Genomic DNA, 22938 nt, shown 5'->3' with positions numbered 1-22938 from the left:
TGAGAGAGAGCACACCACAGAAATGAAGGAGACATGGATCAGTTTTAAAAGCTATGCTCATAAGACAAGCCAGATATGGTGATGCAATGTGATGCGATGCAACATGAGACTACTCTAGACTAGACAAGTCCAAAGTGATTTGAAACAATATGATCTGATATGGTACAAGATGATGTAAAGATACATGACAAAGATGATACAATATGGCACACTATGAGACAAGACACATGATATGATGAAAGCCCCACCTGGTTTCTCTCCATGTTTCAAAGCATCATACTAAATCTCAGCTGATAAAATGTTTAGTTGAAGAAGTCCTGCATACTGAAGCAGTGCTTGTTTGTTTGGTATCACACAATGGCAGCACAACTTTTGGCAGACAGTAATGATGGCCCAGCTATTATCCTCTCCCCTCCTTTGCTTCTCTGAGTCCAATACATTCCAGTAATGTTGCACTTTAGCCTTCTTGTCTACGCAGTGACAGCTGCTCACCATTATGGCACTGCGTGAGCTAATTTTAATGGCTGTCACAGGCAGCAGGAGAAAATGCAGGCCTGCCAGCGTAAACAGCCAACCGGAGCCAAGAAGGATGGGCTTCTCTGTGGAGGGTAAATGACAGGACGGGATACAAGAGCAGCCGAGGCCTTTCTCTGGTTAGTTTATCATCTCAAATGTGTTACACAAGCTCAAACATACACACAATCAACCAGCCACAGCTTTGAAATTACATTTTCATAAGTACAGAGTGCTAAATTACAAAGTGGACGATGTGGATGACAGGCCTAAATATAACCAGTGACTCATAATTTGAACATTTCATTCTTTACAATTAAAACACTGCATCTTATGCACTTGGCCATTTTTACTTAAGATGATTTCTTCTTAACATCCTTCAAAAACTGTTAACAACTGTATTTTGCTCATGGACACTCTGAGCTGGAAGAACAAAAGTATATCTTGGCAACACCCTTAAGGCCATCAAGCCATGCCCACCCAAAAAATTTACATCAATAATCTTGTTTCCCCTCTAAGAATTTTCTTAGTGATGTTTCATGGCTCTATTACACCCAGACAAAACTACTTCCTGTTTCATGGCAAAAAAAATCACCACGGCTTCAGCACTGGACAAAATCTCATGATCTTCACCATGGTGCAAAGTGAAGGTCTCTGGATATTTCAGGGCAAATATTGAGTGTGATTTGAATTGTGGTTAATAATAAAGAAGCAGTGATTTTCTGCTTGCTCTTCCGTGGCAAATAATGGGTCACCATGGCAGCAGCTTTAGTGCTGGGCTTGAAAAGATAGCATTGGGAAATTTACTGGCTGTTTCACACTAAATTTATGGCAGATTTATTTAATTTTGCAGAAACTACCGCAGTTTAAGAAAAAGCCTGTTTTTATGTCATTTTCAGACATCAAAATTTGACAAGCATCCATCACTGCACCCTTTTAGTTTTGTTCTTGATTTCAATAGGTTTTCATCCTTGAGGGCTTTTCTTACTTAACACCAAAGATGAAGTGTATCGGATTAAAACCCTTGGCGGAGATAATCCTAGAAGTACTCCTGGAAATGGCGAATTTGTCCAATTTTGTTACAAAAAGAAAAAAGATGGAAGACTTCTGTTGGGCTTGGCAATATGGGTCTAAGAGGCATTTTTAGGTTCTGGCATAATATTTATGTCTACCAAATTTCAAAATCATAGGTTGATTTTTGGTTTGGGGGCTGTTTTTTTTTTTTTTTTTAAATTTTGTATAGGGGAACCATTGAGCCAGTAGGCTACGGCCACCAGCTAAAGCCATATCATTCTTCACAGGTTCTCACAGGGAATTTTACCACCAAATTTCATGGCTTTACACATATGCTAAGCACTTGAAAAAATTACTTCTTGTTTCATGGCGAACAAAAATTGCCAAGGTGGGTGTAAAATGAGCCAACAGCAAAGAAGCAGCCTTTGATCATTTGTATTTTTTGAGCAAAAACTTAGCGTGTGACAGGCCTGACATTTGAAAGAAAGCAAGAAAATTTGAAGTGTATTTATACAGGACTAGATCAGCAGAGTTTAGACGTGTTACTTTGTCCCCAGGGGTTGCCAAACACAACACAAACCAGGTTTCTAACAAAGAGATGCTTCAAGAAGTGACATTAGAGGTTAAGCCTGGTCTGTAGAGCCCTACGTCAGAGATTTCTGTGTCACAAAGTTGGCTTTCTTTTAATCTGGTTATATCACCATGGAAAGTTACTCCAGATTTATAACCTGGCTGGTATCGAGTTATGCTTTAAAATGGCTGTAAAGTATCAAAAATTTAACAACTACCCATAAAAAGAAATATCTTCAAGGCTACTAGGATTTTCTGTTTGGTAATCAAATCCTTAAAGGTCTGTTTAACACGCCTGCTTTTACAAAGAAAACTGTAAAATTGACTAGTGTAGTAGAATCAAGATGTATCTAATCAGATGAATAAATTGATTGGCCTTTGATTTGGCAGTTATTTCCCCATATATTCCATGGCCTGAAGGGCCATTCAACATAGTTACATTTCCCAATCATACTCCTTGAGTAGAAAGAAAAAAGGAGCAGTAACAGTTTGTGCCATGGCAAAATCAACAAATGACTGTATGAATTAAAACTAGAACTGGCTCCCCAAGGTTTTCAGTTGCCAGGCAGTTAAGATACAGTGATGGTAAAGAGAAAATGCTACAGTAGTGCTACTTGCTTTTTAAAATTGCTCTTCCATTATTTAGCTAGAATTTGTTGTATTTCAGACATGCTGTGTGCTACCTTTTTCTTATTTGTATTTTATGTTCTTTTTGTGCTCCATACTATGTGATCATGGTCTGGGTCACAAAAATAAAATGAAATGAAAACTGTGTTAGCAAGGGCTGAACATGAGGCCCAGTGACTTTGACTTCAGACCTTCAACATCTTATCAGTTCATTCTCCAGCCGTAGTGGATGTTTATGCAAAGTTTAAAGAATCCATGTTGGTTTACAACTTGAGGTCCTGGACCCCAAGGAGGTGCACCAAAGATTTGGGGGGCTGCAAGGATTTGTCTGCTCTGAGGTTGTCAAACTTAAATTTACACGTAACAACTAAAACATGATAAACATTCAAATTGTTTCTAAAAGCTCTTTTGATAAGAAGAAACATTTGTAGGCCTGTTTTGTTAAGGTTTTATCTATGAACCAATTGAAATTGATGTTGATTTTTGACAGCAATGTATCACTTTCTTTAGTTATTCATGACTTTAATAAGAATGACCCAGATGGACTGCTGGACAGGTGGACAACTGGAAACAATACCTCCAGCCTCAGCTATTGTTGGTGCAGATGCATAACATTTATTTTGTTCCTTACAGCAGCAGTAAAGCCATTTAACCACAAGAACATTCCCATTCCCAACATCATTTCTTTATATTTTAATCTGACAGCCTCCGACAGCTGAAGATCAATTCTTTTCGCCGAAGAAGATTCAAATGATGTCTCACATGCAGCCAGATGTAGAAAGCTTGAGTTAACAGAGATGGTTCATAATCAGCTTTGTGATATCTGTCATCTCTAACTGGAGCTTAAGACTTTGTTGAGCCCACTTACTTAAAGAAAGCCTGGTTATGTTTGGCTCACTCAGAAGCTTTAAGTTTATATTAAGAGCAGCTAGCAGCACAAATGGGATGTTTCTGCAGTTCAACAACCCTTTACTTTTGTCCGTCAAACTGTTTTATCATTCATACCCACCCACTTCAAATATTCTTTCTCTATTTTGGCCTGCTTTACATTTTTATTCATTCCTTATTACTACTGAACCTGTTCTTATCAGTTTCAACTATTGCTCCATCATTTTCAGCTGTCCATATCAATCATTGATGATGGCACTTCATGAGGCATAAATAGCTATGACTAGATATCTCATTTCTGCAAAGCATGAATTCTTTTGTTGTGATTCCTTAATCTACTTTCAAAGAGTATGACGGTAGTTGACCCGTTCTGAGACTGGTATGCTCTCTTAGCAACATATCAGCGATTAATGAGCTTCATTTTAATGTGAAGAAGAGTCCTATAACAGATGTACACTGAAGAATGTACAGCAGCTCCCATAACTTTTCTTTTAATATTAGATGAATAACCCTGCTGCCGGAGCTGGAATATGATCCTGTATGAATGAACACTGGTCTTTTCATGGCTCCTGGGCTCCCTTCAGGGACAAGTGTAAGTGTGAGTAAACACAGAGAGGGTGTTGCTGAGTGGTTGGGTGCAGAGGAGGTCATTCATCCCAAACAACAACAAGGGCCGACACAAAGCTGTTGACTCAAGGCATGCCACTGAATCTTGTTACAGATTTATTACAACACCTGACCACATAAAACATATTTCCTCTATACATTTTGTTTCAACAGATCATGTCATAGGACAGTTAGCATCAAACGTACAAACTCATGTTCTACCATCAGTTTGTGGAATTTTAAACCACACATAATTAATCACAATACAAGAGACATGAGGAGGATTTACAAACAAAAGAAACAGTAGAAGAAGACACAGTTACATTGTGGGCTATCCTCAGTGAGTACTCCTTTATGTACCGATACAAGATTTAGATTTAAAAGAAATTTCAAGTAAGTTTTGCACAGGTTATCATTATTTTTATTCACATTTATGTTATTTATATAGCTGTAATGCAACTGAAATGGTGCAGTGAACGCATCTATAAACACAACACAAGCATACAAAAATAATACCCAAATCCACGGACTGTTTCCAGTAATAGGCTTTGATTTTTACCTTTTTAAAAAAAAGTGCACTTTTAGCGATGTACAGATTATAAAAGTTAATAAGCAAGGCAGCATGATTCCTCTTCCAAAATGCAAAAATAATACTCCAGTTATGAACTGAACATTCTCAGATAAATACCATTAGAGACTTAAAATGTAAAGAGCAGAATTCTTTACGTTTGCATTCACTCTTCCCCTTAAAAGCCAACTGGTCATGCAAGAACCCCAAACCTCTTAGTTCAGGTCCAATCACTGGCTGTTCGGCCAGTCGACTCGCTCTCTGACACATCAGTGCTGAGACAGCCGAGAAGAGACGGCCAAGACACCGATGTCCACAGACTTGACAGCACTTAACCATTAACCTTTCCTTAACAACCCTCGACCTCTGTCTGGCACTCAACACTACACTGGCAGATGTGTGCAGTGCCGGGCCAATCACTCAGCTCCCCTGAACTAGGGTGTGTACAGACAGCCAGGAAAGCGCACCCAGTGGTAAATAAGGCACAGTTTTAATCCCAAAAGGCAGTTTTTGTGTCAAAATAAAGGCACCATGTCATAAATGTTAGGTCCATACTTCTTCTGGCCTCTTGAACTATTAGAAGTGTGCTTGTATTGTTCGTAAGGCTGAAGTGTCTGCATTTCTTATCCAGTTTTCTCCAGTTAAGGGTCCCATCACTGTGCCCTGTCTGAGCCTGGAGACCCTCAGTGGGCTGGGATGTGATGGTTGGCCTGAGGAGGACCTAGAAATCCAAGCCTCTGTTTGTTTTTTCTCTGTTCTGTCATCTGTGAACAAGGCAGAGGAGAAATTACATCAGAAAAGTCAGTTTAATTTACCACAGGTGGACTCCAATTAAGGTGTAGACACATTTCAGCAAAGACTGTGAGAAATGGGAAGCATCTGAGTATTTTTTCAAAGGCTCTAAATACTTATGTCAATGTGATATTTCAGGTTTATTTATATTTAATAAATTTGCTAGAATTCCTCAAATTCTGTTTTCACTTTGTCATGATGGGGTGTTGAGTGTAGATTAATGTGAATGAAAATGTTTTTTTACTGTAGCATCAGGCTGCAACATAAGAAAAATGAGAAAATGAAGGGGGTCTGGATACTTTCTGAACTGTATGATTGTCTGATAATAATATTATTGACAACAAGAAACTAGTCTGATCCCCCTACAGTGCAACAAGGCATACAAATACTGTATCCAATCCATCAGTCTGTCTTTGTATAGTGCCTATTCATAACATAAGACACTTTACAAAGAGGGCAGGTCTAGACCATAATCTTCGTCGCATTATTTACAGAGACCTAACATTAATCCACCACGAGCTCAGCACTAAGCAGCATCTAGCAGTCACAGTGGCAAGGAAATAGATTTGTACAATAGAAACAATAAAATGTATTAAATAGCAAATAGATCAATTTTAAGGCACTGGATCTTTTTACTCCCTCTTTTAAATAATAAATAAATAATAAATTAAATAATAGACTTCTGTAACCATGGCTGTTTTATTCTTGTCTTGTGTTTATTGTTATCGACTTCCTGCTTTCCTTTACCCGTTTAACTGTTTGCTAAATGTTTAGGTAAAAATTTGACTGTTGCTTGTTTGTACAAGCAAAACGCATTCAAAATTAAAGGATCAAATGATAAAAGTTCCCACCATGTTTTTGTGTTCTTATATTCAGATAAGATAATAATACTTTATTGGTGCCCAGAGGGGAAATTATGGAAATTCAGCAACACAAGAGAAGAAGGTGGTAACAACACAAAAAGATTCAAATAACAATAGGCAACATAAAATAGAATTTAAAATAAAAGAATCAACATTGTGTGCAGTGAAAAAAAATTATGTACACAGCAGTGGTATGACATGAACATGGGGCAGTGAAAAACATAAAAACAAAGTGTAACAGGTGCAGTATGGCAGCGCAGCATATCTGCATAATATATAGATATACAGACATAGCAGATCGATATTGTGAATATGAATATCTCTTATAATATAATACAATATAAGGCGATATATCATTATATCATATATCATATCATATCATAATATAATTAGGGCTGTCAAAATTAACTGTATTGAATGTGATAAATCAAGGTCCACAATTAGTGCACTCGTTATTTTTAAATCTTCACTGATCTCATGCTTTATTGGGCCTTTTAGCACGCGTTGGTTAAGCTATGTTAGCGTCTCCCTGGAGGAAAAGTCATGTAAAATAAGTCCAACACTGCCCCTTCATGTCTCATTTCACTTTAAAATCTCACAGACAGCTCAATGGACTAGTCCAAACTCATCTGCACCTTACCCTTAGGTTAAGATAATCGAAAAATCCAAAATTACACAAAAACTGTTTTAGTTGCAAAAAAAGTGTCACTTTAAAACAGATTGAAATGGATGTGATTAATCATGATTAACCTCAGAAACCCTCAGATAAATTGAGATAAAAATCTATGATCTTTTGACAGCCCTAAACATGATATGACGTGACATAAAACAATATATCAATGCAATACTGGATGCATTATGCTATTGTCAGAATTCCATTCTGCGATGACTCAAAACTTCTTATGTAAAAGCGAGTAAAATCTTGTACTTAAAAAAGTTTTAGTATATTAAAGGTGACTTGTCATACCCTTTGTCCACTTTGAACCAAGTCCCCTGTGGTCTAGATCAGGGGTTTAAAAACATCTAGACCTGGTACCCAAAAATAATAATGACAGAGACTTGGGACCCCCACTATCCTGACATTTAAGCATGTAATGTTGGGCAATTTCCCAACACTGGCATTGTTCTTAAAGATTAAAGATTAATTCTTAATTTGTTACTATTGCTTTTTGTATCTTTTACTTTTAAAATCATGATTATTTTCTCTTTATTGTGTTTCTATTGCTAGACTTTTATGTTTTTGTGAAGTGTATTGTTACATGAGTTTAGACAAGTGCTATACCAATAAACATTATATTATTATCTATGACTAGAGGGGCAGGCATTATTATAATGACTTGTTTAGATATCACATGCCTGAACAGACTGTCAGATTTCATGTTTTCTGACAAGGAGATAAATGCACACAGCTGCTAATCTCTTTGGTAAGACTGGAAAATAAATGGTCCTAGGATGAGTAGTTACAGAACACTATCATGTGTTGGATGTTGTATAACTGTGGGGGAGTTTTCATGAATCAGAAGCGGCTGGTTTCTCACAAACATCACATTAACCGTGGTTTGGGTGTAGATTTCACAAACTCCAACTTGTGCTGAGGTCAGCAGAGTTTGTGAGGAGGAAGACGCTGCAGGAGTCTTCCTCCCTGTCAGAGGGAGTTCAGAGGAGGTTTGGTGTGCAGGCCTATGATTGAGCCGTGGTTACGTCTGCATAAACACACACCTTGTTTTCTGTTCATCAGGAAGGAGGAGTGACAGCCCTGCTTACCCCATGACTACATATTAGTCACTTCAGAGAGCTGTGAGGCTACATTAGAATCATAAACGCCCTACAGTTGACCCAAACTGCAGATTCAGAGATAAAGCTTTGGTGTCCTCCTCAAAGTCACGCTAACTTGCTGTTTCCGGGGTTACTTGAGGGATCCTGGCAGACAGGGAGATGTTTCAGACTAACAGTTTACCCAGGTCGGCAGAGCTAGTTGTTTTGTTTATTGGAGCTGTTTGCAAACATCTGGGAGAACAGGAACAAGGACAGGCCTGTGACTGGGATCACATGCAGGGGAGGCAGGTGATGAGAGTAATCAGTCACACTGCAGCAGCAAAGCGAGTCACACAAACCACCAGAGGCTCACTGCTGGCTCTCAGCACTGTTGAATGTTGACATGGTAGTCACCTGTCACGCTGTGTTTACAAGCAGTGAGGTGGGTCTGAATGAAGCCATCTACATTTTTAAACTCACAATAGTCGGGGATAATGAAATGTGACGGCTGACACCACCTCCTTCACAGGACCTCCTGCCCTGTGGCTGCTTTTAGGTCGAGGGAGTCTAAGGTCAGGCATTACAGAAGTTTGCAAGCATGTGGTAAAGTTAGCTGAACTGCGGTGATCTTACAATAAGAACAAGTCAGAGTAGTAATGACAAATCAGGATTCGGCTGGCTTTAGTAAACAAAGAAAAAAATGCTTTACACAGAGCTGGGGGACTAAAATTTGAAGAAAGACTTCCAAGCACCCATTAGTGTAAATCTGACAATGATGATTTATCTCTGTTAACAGATATCTGATCTGCATGCAAGTGCAGCAAATTCCACCTGTTATTATGACTTCCTAAAATACAAACATCAGACTTGATCTGACCTCCATTCAACATGTTTTTTCATCATGTTCTGCAGTTTCACTTAACACCAGGTCATATTAGCAGAAAAGTTGTTCTGTTTTTAACATTGTTTTTGGGGCTTTTTGCTTTTAATTTAAAAAGGACAGCTGAAGAGAGACAGGAAACATTGGGAGAGAGAACGCAGGAAGACATGCACCAAGCAGCGCCAAGACTGGGAATAAATCCTGCAACCAGTGCCCCCAGGACTACAACCTCTGATTATGGGCAGCTGCTCTTCCAACTGAGCTAAGTCTTCTTTTTAAGCACAGTCCTCATTGAGGACATTTTCCTCCCCCGTTTGTGCTACATAAACACACTGGTGAAAACAGATGGCACTAAACAATCGGACCTAGTTGTCTGGCTGAAGCTTCATCTTGATTGTCAAAATGTGAAATTGCTTCAGTCTTGCATACAAACTCTGAGAAATCAATACTTTTAAATTATTTATTCAATTTATCATTCATTTATTTCTTTATTGCCAGTTAGGAGGCCATCTGCAATATTTACCTTGGACTCATAATGCCATTATGATTGTAGGTCGATTATTATTGTTCTTTTCAGGGCCGATACCATTTATTAAAAGTTCATGAAGCAAATATTTGGAACTGGTATGCATTTATTACAAAATTTAGCTACACTACTCTGTGATAAAACTAAAATAGCATGTTCAAAAAAAAAGAAAGAAGGAAAATAAACAATCTGGCAGCATCTCTGTCGACATGAAAAACAGCAATAGCAGAAATACAGGAAGTGATGCCACAGGGTAACTGTGTCAGTGCTACTTGGGTTCAGTGCTGATTGGATAGTTTAACTGGCTTGGCTTGACTAATTGAGATTTTTTTTGCCAATATTACAAATGCGATATTTCTCAAGTTCCTTATCTTATGTATTTTTCAACAAACACAAGCAATAAATGAATTTATAATATAAGTAATATAAACTTCTCCAAACTTTTCCTTCCTCTTTCACTCAGACCACTGACTGGACTCTGTCTAATCTCATGAGTGAAGTTTCCTTGGCTAAGGTGGAAGGTTAAAAAATAGCAGCAGGCTTTGGAACAAACTTTCATCACTCCCACAGAAGCATTTATGTGTAAATAAAGCAAAACAGGCTCATTAAGATCACAACACAAGTATATAGTTAAAAAAACCTACTTTTATATGGTGTTTTAAAACATACCATGGTCTCATCTGATGTTATCAGATTCTAAATCACTGAAAATCCTTGTAAACATGAAACACTTTACTGTCAAACACATTTTCTGTTTTAAAGTTGTGAAATAAATTATCTGATCTGATCCTACCTTTTCTAACTTGTAGATATGTTTCAGTTTGTGTTGGCAAATACCCAAAACTTTTATAGACAGAGCGTCTTCATGACGAACATTGAAAGCTGTTACACCTGTTCAGTAAGTCAGCTTTGGTGCAGAGTTGCAGACTGATCGAGGGTTTAATAGTCCAACGCTCAAAAGTTTGGGTGGCACTCTGTGTGGCAGACCAAGGTTATAAAAGTTTTTTAATTTTTCATTAGTTTTCATTTCTATTTTGTTTTTTGTTTTTTTTTGTTTAAAATTACATTTTAGTTTTAATTTGTTTTTACTGATGTTTTGTTGTTTTAGTTTACTTTCAAAATAGCAAAAACACTTTCTTCATCTCAGAATGATTGATTATCAGTGTTATTTATATTTTTTCATATTTTACTAATGGTGAAAATGAGGTTGACAGTTTATGTTTAGAATGCAGAATCTGCGATTGACTTTCACAGTCCTGGCCTAAATAGTCCGGCCTTCAGGACCTCTCATCGGAGCAAATCTGGCCCCGGACTCAACATGAATTTGACATCCCTACCCAAAAGGATCAGAAAAAATAAACATCATACAATTTTGATAAAAATATTCAGACAGGCTACTCTTCATTTTTTGCCAAATTTAATGTTTGAATATAGTTCAAATCCTACAATTACTATTATCTGGGGTCTTCTTCAATCTAATCAGGCTATTTTACTCTCTCCAGGCTTGGTATGCATGCCAGTCTGCTGCTGTCAAAGACTAAAACTAATTAAGTTTGGTCTCTAATTTTATTTTGTTAAAGTAAGTTTTGTTTTTTGGGAATCATAGATTTTATCTAGTTTCAGTTAAGTAAATGATGTTTCAATTTTAGTTATTTAGTAAGTTTTAGTTAACTCATTTATAATTACGTTTAGACAGACCCCCCGAGATGGGGCGCAAACGGAGCGGATGTAAATGTGGCAGTTTCTGTTGTTCAGCAAAGTCCACAGCATATAATTACTCCTCTGTAGCTCTTTCACTACCATCTGTTTTTGTCTTTGCATTTCTGCCTGTATATAACACAATAGTTGAGCAGATAACAGACACAAGGTCTGCAAGTTGAACTTTCCACCTTTGATTTCACTTGTTGTCTTTAATTGAGAGTGTCCTTTTAATCAAACCAACACTCCATGAGGACGATTCACTTCTCAGGAAACATGTTTTCTTTACTGCAGAATTATGACCAAGTGAGGGAAAAATGTTGGTAGGAAGTTGTACCAGCCCTTGCCAGTCTGGTCTGCATCACTGTGTATCACAGCAAGATGTGAGCAGTGATGAAGTTGGCACTGGTATAGCTAGCAGTCAACTTCTTTGATGAAAAAAAGGTATTAAAAGTGCATCTTATAGACCAGATTCACCATTACATTGTTTAAAGGATCTCTGAAGAGGGCTATATGTAAAGAAATGCTAACCTTTACTATGTATTGTTGTATTGAGGTTTGGTGTTCTTATTTTTTATTTCCTACATGTTGTTGGGCCTTTCATTTTGAAGAAATTTTTCTGCTTACCTGCATAAAACAGGATATGAAGAGACACCAGTATGAAGTCATTCAGTGAACTGATTGATTGGAAACAGAATATGACCCTCAGCATAGGGCTTGGTGATGTGAGGCTTGCATGCAGCTGCATGGCCATGGAAAGGTGCTTGATTTTATACACCTGTGGCAACAGGTCTGAATGAAACCCCTAAATTCAACAATTATTCCTTTAAGGTCTTTATTATAGGTTATGGACTGTTTGCCTTTTTTGGGTATAGTCCTGATTATTTTACTTTTTCTTTACACTGTTTTAAAGTGTGTAAAATGTATTCTTTGTGAATACCTTTCCCTTTTTGTTTGTCTTGTTAATATGTGTCATTTTGTGTGTGTATGTGGTTATGTTTTATGATTATTACAGTTTTGTAATGTTTCTGATTATGTTTGTTTCTTGCACATCTCATAAGGTGCGTTTGCGATAACTGCACTGTGAAAGAAAGATAAAAAGGTGTCGTTAACCATCAGATGAAGAGCGATTCATTTCTCCAGCTGGGGATGCTATTTGAATCTATGTATGTGTCTCTGTTAAATAATCAATGTACATTTTTTTCAAAAAGAAAACAAAGAGAGGATTCTACTATGAAAAAAAGACCTGTATCAGGCAATTACAAGAAAATGCCACAAATTTGAGCCTAAAAACTTCAGCAAATGGAGAAAGGCTTAAAAAATCTTTTAATTTCTTTTGAGACATAAAGGAGCAACATTTACAGAGAAGGGGTTGACTAAGTGGCAGAGGTGCTACGTGTTTGTGACTCTTTTTGAACCACTGTCAGCTTTTAGCAGGTGCACTTTCCTTTGTCACAATGCCCCCCAAATGTGCTGTTTCTACTATTTATTTGTTCTCTGTGTTTTAACATAAAAAGCAAAAAAAGACCAAATGAAATGTCTAAAATGAAGGTAATATAGCAGCACTGTACCTGTTCCTTGAGCTCGGCCAGCTGGTTCGATAGCTGAGCCACCAAAGTGACGGTGCTCTCCAGCTTCTCCTGAAGAGAGCGCATCTCATTCTGCTCATTGTCTCCCTCACTGCTCACCAGAGACATGGCTCTCATTCGGGGGAACCACTCCAAGTTCTTCTCCTGGGAGGAGAGAGAGGGGAGAGATTGGACGTGATGCGAGAGGAGACGTATGAAAAGGTGAAGGGAGTAAAAAGTCTGAAATTGAGCTGACTCAGTAAGTTGGAGAGATAGCAAAAGACAGACAGACAGACAGGGCGCGGAGGATTTGCCCCGACATGAAGGGCGTGTAACAGAACTTAAGTCTGGCTGCAGGAGGAGAGGACACAGAGAGGTGATGAAGACACCAATATTGCTTTGATGTTAATCATTCAAGCAGAGAAGAACTGCTCTCAGTTTTAAAGCAGAATGTCCGTCTCTTCTGTGGACAGCAATTATACACTAAACCATCAGTAACTGGCATTTCAATTCACACCCACTCCCTAAACACACTGTGAATGAGTCACTGTCATCTATGGGAAACCCCACTGGGAGTTTAGTGTTACCTTTGTGTGTGTGTCATGCAAAACCAAGAAACTTTCTTTATTATCTGTTGTTTTTTCAGCAGGAGACAGAGCAAACCTTCTATGATGATGCCATGAGAGAATACAGAGTCAAACCGACCTATAGCATTATGTAATGGCCTTAAGTGCGTCTGCGTTTGTACATGTGTAGGTGTTGGTACTGTTGCTGTGCATTTGTGTGGATATGTACACGGCAGACTGTGAACAGGAGAGTGTGTTTTACAACATGCATGCTCCCAATCGGAGATAGGTGTCACACAGGCGCACTGCCATCAGGTGATCTTATGTAATATTCTTTAGCTACCACTCCTGATAAAAATGACTTGAAAGGTGCTGAGAGTGGGATTTGACAGGCACCACAGTCAGCCCGGTAGGAGGATTGAGGAATTCTCCCACCTACTCTTATATAAGAATAGACTACGGGGAGAGAGTATCAGAGTGTGAGACGCTGAGGACACAACAGAGAGGAGAGTCAGAAGGTGTTTGAGTTATCTTTTTATGTTTTTTTAATCAATACATTTACCTCACGCTGACACCTGTGACATCAGAGTACATCAAACAAGATTTACTTTGTCTGCTTTGGTTCATACTTAGAGAGGATGAAGTGCCAGATAGCTGAGCAGTTATGATGTGTACTCCAGTGCACTTTACCCCCTCTCTCACCCTATTTATGACCCTACATATGTCTTTAAATAATATTAGAAACAAATTAAAACACACACAAAGAAAAAACAAAACTCTAATGACAGGGATAGGGAACCCTCTCTTAGTTTTAAATTCTCAGCAAGAATATTCTGGCTGGAAGAAGTTTGAGAGGTATCTGGCTGCAGCCCTCCATGGTGGGGAGAACAGCAGCAGACCTCTACACTGGGGCAATGATGGTTGCTCTTCTCAAACATGACGGGCAAACGAGAGGAACACAGAAACACATATCAGAACTTTTTTAAAGCCTTTTATTTTGTTTGTTGGTTTTAACCAACATATTTAATCTGTAAGAAAATGTTAAGGATTCAAAACGGAGTAACTTTTTTCCCCTATGAGGATTACCAGACATGACACCATCATCTTTATGCAGAAATAAGTCATAATACACAAAAATTTATACTATTTTACCACTAAAGACACAAAACTCTTTTATCCTTTTTTTTTTTTTTGTGAAAATATATTACGTTCAGTATCAGTTTTCAGTAAAATTCTACCGTTAATTTCGATCCTGCGAGCCATTGTTGCTAAATGTTTTAATTGTGAGACAGCGATGACGTCATTTCCTGCAACTGAGATGACTGCACACAGCTGGAACCGCCCCAGCTGGCAAATTTAGTTTCAAACTCTCTTAAAGCTTGGACTACAGTGAAACTCTGCCCCAGCTGTTTTCACTTTAGCAATCAATAGAGGTAGTGAAACGCATTAACTGCCTCACCTAATGTTGCAGTGAGAGAGACACTCAGCCTAAACAAAAGCTGACAACAACCTACTTCCAACTGTAAAAACCCAAAGCAGATTTCTCTTACCCGAGTAGCTTCTCCCTTCCTATCTGAAATATCAGAGCTTGTTCTGCTGGCAAATTTAGATTCAAACTCTCTTAAAGCTTGTACTACAGTGAAACTCTGCCCCAGCTGTTTTCAACTTAGACATTAAAACTGTCTATGTGAACTGCCCTATTTAGATTATTTTTATAGTGGAAGTTTATCAAATAATGGTATGAGGCAAAGTAAGTTTTTTTTACAAAAGTTTTGAAAAAAGGAAGCACATTTCAGAATCCAAGTTATGGAGGACAAAACAGTAACATTTCACTAGTCTAGGGAATCTGTAACCTTGCAAAGCAGATGGATACGCCTGTTTGCAAAGCTCCCATCTTAACCTTTTGGGCCCGGTTAGAAAGTGACAGGACCAATCAGCGATGAGGGGCAGTGCTTTTGGGCACGGAAGCAAGCAGCAACAAGAGGCCAGTGCCGTTATGGCGGAAGACATTAGCATAGATGCCGCTAAAGCACCAGTTTTATCAGAACTCGAAGACATTTCTTCGTTAAAAGAAGAACAAAGAACACCATTGAGTGTTTTTCTTTTATAAAAGGACAAAAGTTGTATACTGACATGTCTACAGTTGCCATGGTTATCGTTATAACCATGGTTAATCGTTATGCAGTTCTCTATATAGTTTACTCCTCGGTAGCGGCTACGTCACATGTTTTGTTGCTCTGATTGGCCCGTAAAGATGTGACAGAACGCTCATCCATTCACCCTGCCAGTTTTTTTTTTTTTCAAAGCCTCTGCCTTTTCCCAAACGCTGTCTATGACCGGTTTACCAGATGGATGTGTGAAACAAATCCATCTGGCATGTCAGGTTGGGGAATTTGTAAATTAACTCTAACAAATTCTCTGTGGAAGGCCTTGTGCCGAAACGCATAAGTGTTTGTTTGTGATGTTAGCCAAATTAACTAGTGAAATGTTGTTATACTAACTTGGATTTCGAGATGTGCTGCCTTTTATAAAACTTTGAAACAACTTTTGAGCTTGGGCTTAGCACTCCACTGATTGTCTATACTGATGTGAAGCACAACTTTCCCCTCCAACTGAGTCTTTAATCATTTACAGTATGAGGATGTACGGTAAGCAGAAGAAGATGGTCGAAGCGGCCTTCTTAGGCAGTTTTCACTTCACACTGAAGACATTTAAGAGCTTTTCCTTTCAGTTATACTTCACTGAGGAAGATGAGTCAGTGCTTCCACATTTATCTCAATCATTTCTTACACAGAAACTTTGATTTCTCTCTGAGTAGATACTGTGGAGTGTATCTGTTTCCCATGTTAGCATTATGCTAACATTTAGCATGTGCTAGGCTTATCTGGTGGTTCTTCCATTATTTCTAATTATTTAACAGATTTAAGGCTAGATCTTAAAATAGGTTCATTTATGTTAGAAGGTTCTAGTGATGACAGAAAACTGGGGTATTGTTATACTGCATTCATATGTACATCTGAGTAAAAAAAAAAAAAAAAGAGAGATGTTTAACTTTATTACCTCTGCCAAGGAGGTTATGTGATCAGGGTGGGTTTGTTTGTTTGTTTGTTTGTTTGTTAGCAACATAACTCAAAAGTCATGGACAGATTTTGATGAAATTTTCAGGACATGTCAGAAATGGCATAAGGAAGAACTGATTAGATTTTGGGACTAATGCGGATCACTGTCTGGATCCAGGATTTTTTTAAAGGATTCTTTACTATTGGGAGATAGGGCTAATGGTGGAGGTTTGCCCTGTTACCACTTTACACCAGGAGATGGCGGACATGAGTAGCTTCAATCCCAGCAGCATGTTTTTGGTATTCCAAGTTTTGGAGTTTATAGAGTTTGAAAGATGCATGCCCGGTCGAGGAGACGAGTCGAAGCGTTACAGAGAGAAAGACAGCGAATTGTAGTGAGAATACTCTCAATGCTGGGAGGAATAGAGGAATATTCACCCTCTGCCATGACTGCCAGTCGTCCGGTGAGACCATGGGTGCTTCTGCCATGACAGTCCACACGTAGCGAAGCCAATACTTTGCCTCACCATGTCTCCAACCCACCGGGGAGGGAGTAATCGGAGAATTAGATTTTGGGAGTGATCCGGATCACTATCTGGATCCAGGAATGTTTTTAAAGGATTCTTCACTATTGGGAGCTAAGGCTAATGGCGGAAGTCTGCGCTCTCTGAGTGCTTTTCTAGTTCTGGTTGTTTTCAGGACTTTGAGTCATTCTGACTTTAGTGCAGTGTGCTTTTCATTCCCTGGTCAGAGGGGAAGCCGTCAGCCGTATGGCTGCAGATCTTCACAGTTTGAATCCAGTTTTTCTATAGGAACTTTAATATAAATCTTTGGCTAATTTGGGCCGCCGGCATCAAGGAGGTAATGGAGTAAAAAAGCAAAGTTTCTTCCTTGCAGCTTTAAAGACACTGTGCTTCTGTAAACCTTAAGATCACTGAAACTGAAGACTGTGATGCTTGCATTAATAAGTCATCTGTAACTGATGGATTAAGTAACCACACAGATCTAGCAAAGAGACTTGCATTACCATGGTGTGAATACAGTTTCCTGTTTGAACTTATATGTCAGAGGAAGTATCCTCCTAAAAAATTACTAAGATACGGTTAAAGAGTGACTGTGCAGAATCTGATTGATCTGCTCAAGTCTCGTTGCCATCACTGAACTGTACACTGGACCACTGTGTGCTCTGCTGCTCTGTGTGAATGAGTCGAGGCTTTAGGTTTGCTTCACTGATCCATTACAACACGTCAGTGAGCATCAATCTACAGACATTCATGTGCTTCTCAATGTGACGCCGTCAACGCACCACCCTTGTGTTTCACCACGTACATGTACATCATGTTCTTCAGCTGTGCACAGAGCCACAACAACACACCATAAAGTCAGGACAGGGCTCCAACCATGCGGCGAGATAAACTAGATCAGACTAAAGAAAAAGGCTTAAAGTGAGGCATTTAAACAGGTTAGGATTTAATATTGATGTCAATCAATGATCAAATAAATCAATGTTATTTATCCCTGCACAACTGAAGAGCCAGATGGTTGAAAAAATACCCCTAAAAGAGCCACAATAAAACCTGGGTGGTGGTGGGGGTTCGATTAGTACTTAAAACAACATTAGGTTAAAACCTAGTACATGGCTGACTGCACATATATGGGATGCTTGTTGAAATGCTTGACTGAATTGTGTGTCCTGGCAGAGTGATTGGTTTTAGGGGTGTGTTAATAGTCCTTTATATCTGTTGGTTGAGAATTGAAGGACCCCAGGAGTTTAAAACATAAAGCCCTGTCAGCAGGAAACAGCTAACCTGACAAGACAGTTTCATATATTCATTGCATGAATATATTTCACATTAATCTGGGAAAACTCCCATAGACAGCTTTCAGTGTGGCTCTTTGCTCTTGTTTTAAAAAGAAATGTGGTCCAGTTTCAATTAAACTGCCACTTTCCTACAGCTACATCTGAGCTAACAACTACCATAGCAAACATTGGATACACCAGCAGACCCCACTCATAATGATCGCAAACCCATGCCAAAGCACACTCAGAATCAGTCATGGAAAGCTTTTCTTGTTGCTCCCTTATTTTAATAAAGACACAATGTTTAGTTTTGACAAAACTACCAATGTGGCTAAGTCCAAGCTAATCATTCCACTAGTAGGCACTGTACATAACCACACACACAACAACTAACCCTTTCCCCTGTAACTATCACATACTATCTTTATTTCATACAGAAACATGGTCCAGTTCTAGTAAAACTGACGCAGTACTAAAACTACATCTGAGGAGGACAGGTAGTCATTACCGAGAGCTTAAAGTACAACTAAACCCCACCCACAGCGCAACCCTGTATGTATGGCTCTGAACGTGTCATCAGTCAGTCAGTCAGTCAGTCAGTCAGTCAGACAGTCAGTCACATACAGACCCATGTGTAGGGCTGACAAAATACTAAGCAAAGCATGCAGAGAGCCTGATTTCACCTTTCATTTTATATATTTTTCTCTCTATAGTCAGTAAAGATACTTATTGGGTTGAAAAGCTATTTAAGCCATTACTTTTTATCCCAACTGTCGACTCTGTCAGATGTTTGTCCACTCTATCAGATGATGGTTTTGTTCGTTTGACAAAAAATGCATTATCCTCTGCTAATTTCATTCACTATATTTATTAAAATACCAGCTAATCTATATACAATAATTACTAATTTATTTAAAGAAATTAGTTTAATATGTTGATTATCAAAGATAAAGTTAGACAATCATGAAATTCAGAGATAAGATACTTCAGATGAGTGAAAAATAAAAAATAAGTGAAAATAATGCAATCTATTACTAAATATTATTCATGAATACCAGTATTAGATAAATGAAAACTTGCTATTCATCTTGAAATAATTTTTAAAAATTAAATGCAAGTTTGTGTCTGACAGAGTTGACTACAATCAGGATATGATGGGAAAAAGTGATATTTTGGAAATAAACGTTGAAAATCTTTTTCTATTGGTATTGGCAGATATTAGCTTAACCCTACAGAACCCAGCGTAGTGCCGGTGCTACGATAAGCATATCCGGGAGTTGTAGTTTTTTCCGTGGAATACACAGAAGAACTTAGCCTGCACACTTACTCGCCCTTACTCTCATTTCACCCCTACTTTTTTACAAAAACACTCAGACACACAACCCACACACACCAGACATGCATCACACACACCTTTGACACACTTCCACACATATGTAGTTATGGATTCACAAAACCCCGGTCATGCCAGACAGTTTAGAGCCAGCGCACAGCTTTCAAACTAATTACAGCATTGGATGAAGAGTCCAACTACCCATCTGGCTCAGGTTTTTACAGGTTACAAAATTGACTATATCTCAAAAAGCCAGTTATGTACAGACTCCAAATAAATTTCCTGTGGTTCCCAAGGCTATTGTGCAACTTTTATATTTACAAATTTGAGGGATACAGCTGTGCAGTTTCTGTATTTTGAAATATATGTGAAAAAAACAAAAAGGATTTTCATTTTTTTAGGTTTATTGCACTTTTTAAGCAATTTAGTTTAGTAGTTAAGACATAAGTCAATACATATTATTAAAACTTGGGATATAAGGGTTATATTGATGTAAAGCAAATAAAAATACTCCCAAAAATGGCACTACAGGATGTAAAAACGTAAGAATATGTCCTGGCGGACTTGCACAATGGTAGGTTTTAAAGGGTTAAAAAGTGAATTATCAGTATCGGCAGATATGAAAACTTCAGCCAGTATTTATAACTGATTCATTGCCTGTTAAATAGCCCATATTGGCTGTAAATACTGGCCATATGTAGGATTAAGTTTGTAGAGTTAAAGGCAGGACCAACAAACCCACATCAGCTTAACCCTTTTCGCTGTTCATCTTAACTTCTTAAACTTTCAGGTCTTTTCTGAAGGACTGAAGGTTGTTTCATCCTCAAACTTTTAAGACTGTTTCAGAGACTGAAGTTAGAGGACTAAAATGCATAATTTTATTTTTTTTTTTATCAATATTAGTATATACTAAAATGAATCTGTAAATATCCTCAAAAGTCCAATATTGTGCATCCCTACTTTATATTATGTAAATAAATGCTAGACTCTTCATATAAAACTTCTAATTTATCTCCTTGTCCGAATTAAACAATAAAACTGAAGAAATAATAATGTGCAGTGATAACTTCTATAAAAAAATAAATAATTATCAATGAATTAACTTGAAATTAAAATTAAAGTAGCTATAGAGGCATTAATAGAAACATAGGGATGTGCAGATCCAGTATTTTGCTTCTCATTCATAGCCACTATTATGGATAACTGAAGGCACATCAATAGTAGTCCTCTTCAAGGACTTCTACTGAGTTATTTACAAGAAGCCCATATAAATACATGTACATTTGCACACCTTTGCAACATGAAGCTTCTTTTTAAACACTTTATTTCTTCTTTATCCATTTATTTAATTTTTGCCTTTATTGCAAATGTGCAGTTTCAAGGCTTGTCGTTCTCTGTACTTTATGACAGTCGAGTTTACTCTGTTGTCCTTATTTTGAGCTGGGTGATTAATCAAAATAGCATAAATAAAGGTAAAGCTTCATTTGGATTCTGTGCAAAGTAAAAGACATGGTCTGCTTTGTGCATTTTATTCACAAGTTTAAATAAGGATATATGATGACACAGCATGTAAAGTATGCCACACTGGTCTTCTGACAGCGTCTCTAATCACTCACAGTTTCACTTATTAGAAATAAACACACAAACTAAAATGCTGAGTTTTTAAAGATCTGCAGTCGTATTACATTTAATTACAAAAATTTGACCTCTCCCTCCTACTTTACACCAGGTTTCAGCTCAGTTTCCTCCACAATTTTGCTGCTGCTTAGTCATGGACTACATGTCACATGTGTATTGTAGAGTAAATGAAGGGTTTGTGATGTGGCAGTGACAGTGTCGTGTGTTGTGTTGTGTGTGAGTGTCATATAGAGGGAGAAAGGGACAAGAGAGCACGTGCCAGGCAGGGCTGAGCTATTAGCAGGCCACTTGAGATGGGTTATGTAACAGCGTTGTGGCTGCTGCAGTACCTGCTGGGCCTGTAGTCGCTGTCATAATTTTACACACAAACACCCGCACGCCGATTCCCATCACACACGTACACAACACAGCAACAGAACAGACACCCAGTCCAACACGATCCTGCTCTTTTTCTTGGCACCAAATCACTCTGTCCTATGCAACTGCATGCACCTGTTATGAGAGTCTGAGTGAGTACGTGTCTCCAGGTCATCAAGTTTCAGCTATTTTGCAAACAATGAGCAGGAAAGCCAGAGTTTTCTTTACCTCCATTTGAGACTGATGAAAACTATAACCGTACAGAACATGAGATTAGAATAAAGTTGTAGCTTTAACAAGATTAGCTCTAAAACTTCTCCCCCACACTACACCTGCCTCAGAGACACTTATACTAAACAGTCACTTTATTAGGTATGCCTGTTCATGCCTTAAGCTTAAGTCATGTAAGCATGGTCAAGACAGTGTACCAAAGTACAAGCTGAGTATCAGAATGAGGCAGAAAGGTGATTTAGGAGTCCTTGAATCTGTCATGGTTGTTGGTGCTAGACAGGCTGGTCTGAGTATTTCGGAAACTGCTGATCTACTGGGATTTTCACAGACAACTATCCTTGGACTTTACAGAGAATGGTCAAAAAAAGGCCAAATATACTGTGAGTGGCAGTTCTCATGGGCAATAATGCCTTGATGATGGCAGAGGAGAATGACCAGACTGGTTCAAGCTGATAGAAAGGTAACAATAACTGAAATCACCGCTCTTTCACAGAAGAACATCTCTTATTACACATATTGAACCTTGAAGAAGATTTTCTGCAGCACAGGACCACACCAAATGTCACTCCTGTCAGCTAAGAAGAGGAAACTAAGGCTACACTTCACACAGCCTCACCAAAATCAGACAATAGACAATGTTGCATGTTGTGATGAGTCATTTGAAGGTGCAATGCATAATATTTATCCTAGTGGCATTAAGCAAAACAAACTTGGGGAGAATTACACTTATTATTTGTAAGTAGACCTATCTAAATATGTGTTTATCACCTGAATATATAATGTGAAAAATATTAACTTAGAATAAGCCTTTTTTCCATGCATTGGGAGAGTCTTCTCGATGGAGTCCACCATCTTGAATTTTTGCATCTTGCATGTTTCTAAAGTACCACAGAAAGGAGCAAATAACAGAAGCACAGTTTTTTTTAATTCCACTGGTTGCAACACTTACCATCAGAAGAAATTACCACATTATAACAATGCAAATACTTCCATAACATTACATGGTCGTTACTTGTAAAATAGAAACTACCACTATGTAATTGCCCCCTTACTGATGAGGAATGACTGTATAATTACCACTTGTT

General features: G+C 38.2%; 1 protein-coding gene across 3 annotated transcripts in view; it reads right to left on the bottom strand.

Annotated features, from left to right (window-relative positions):
- Positions 1 to 4071: 4071 nt before the first annotated feature.
- Positions 4072 to 22938, bottom strand: part of itpr2 (inositol 1,4,5-trisphosphate receptor, type 2) — a 102488-nt gene continuing 83621 nt past the window's right edge. For 2 of the 3 annotated variants that reach the window (XM_041794635.1, XM_041794636.1), the window contains exons 56-57: positions 12872 to 13033; positions 4073 to 5550 (exon numbers count right to left, since the gene is read on the bottom strand). In XM_041794635.1, the coding sequence (XP_041650569.1) occupies positions 5470 to 5550; positions 12872 to 13033 (243 nt within the window). In that variant the 3' untranslated portion in view covers positions 4073 to 5469. Of the gene's footprint in view, positions 5551 to 12871; positions 13034 to 22938 lie in introns of all 3 variants that reach the window. The other variant, XM_041794637.1, reaches the window with a different exon arrangement.

Source organism: Cheilinus undulatus, linkage group 9 (assembly GCF_018320785.1).
Source record: "Cheilinus undulatus linkage group 9, ASM1832078v1, whole genome shotgun sequence".
NCBI lineage: Eukaryota > Metazoa > Chordata > Actinopteri > Labriformes > Labridae > Cheilinus > Cheilinus undulatus.
Note: the sequence above shows the minus strand (reverse complement) of the source record. Positions and strands in the feature narration are given on the sequence as shown.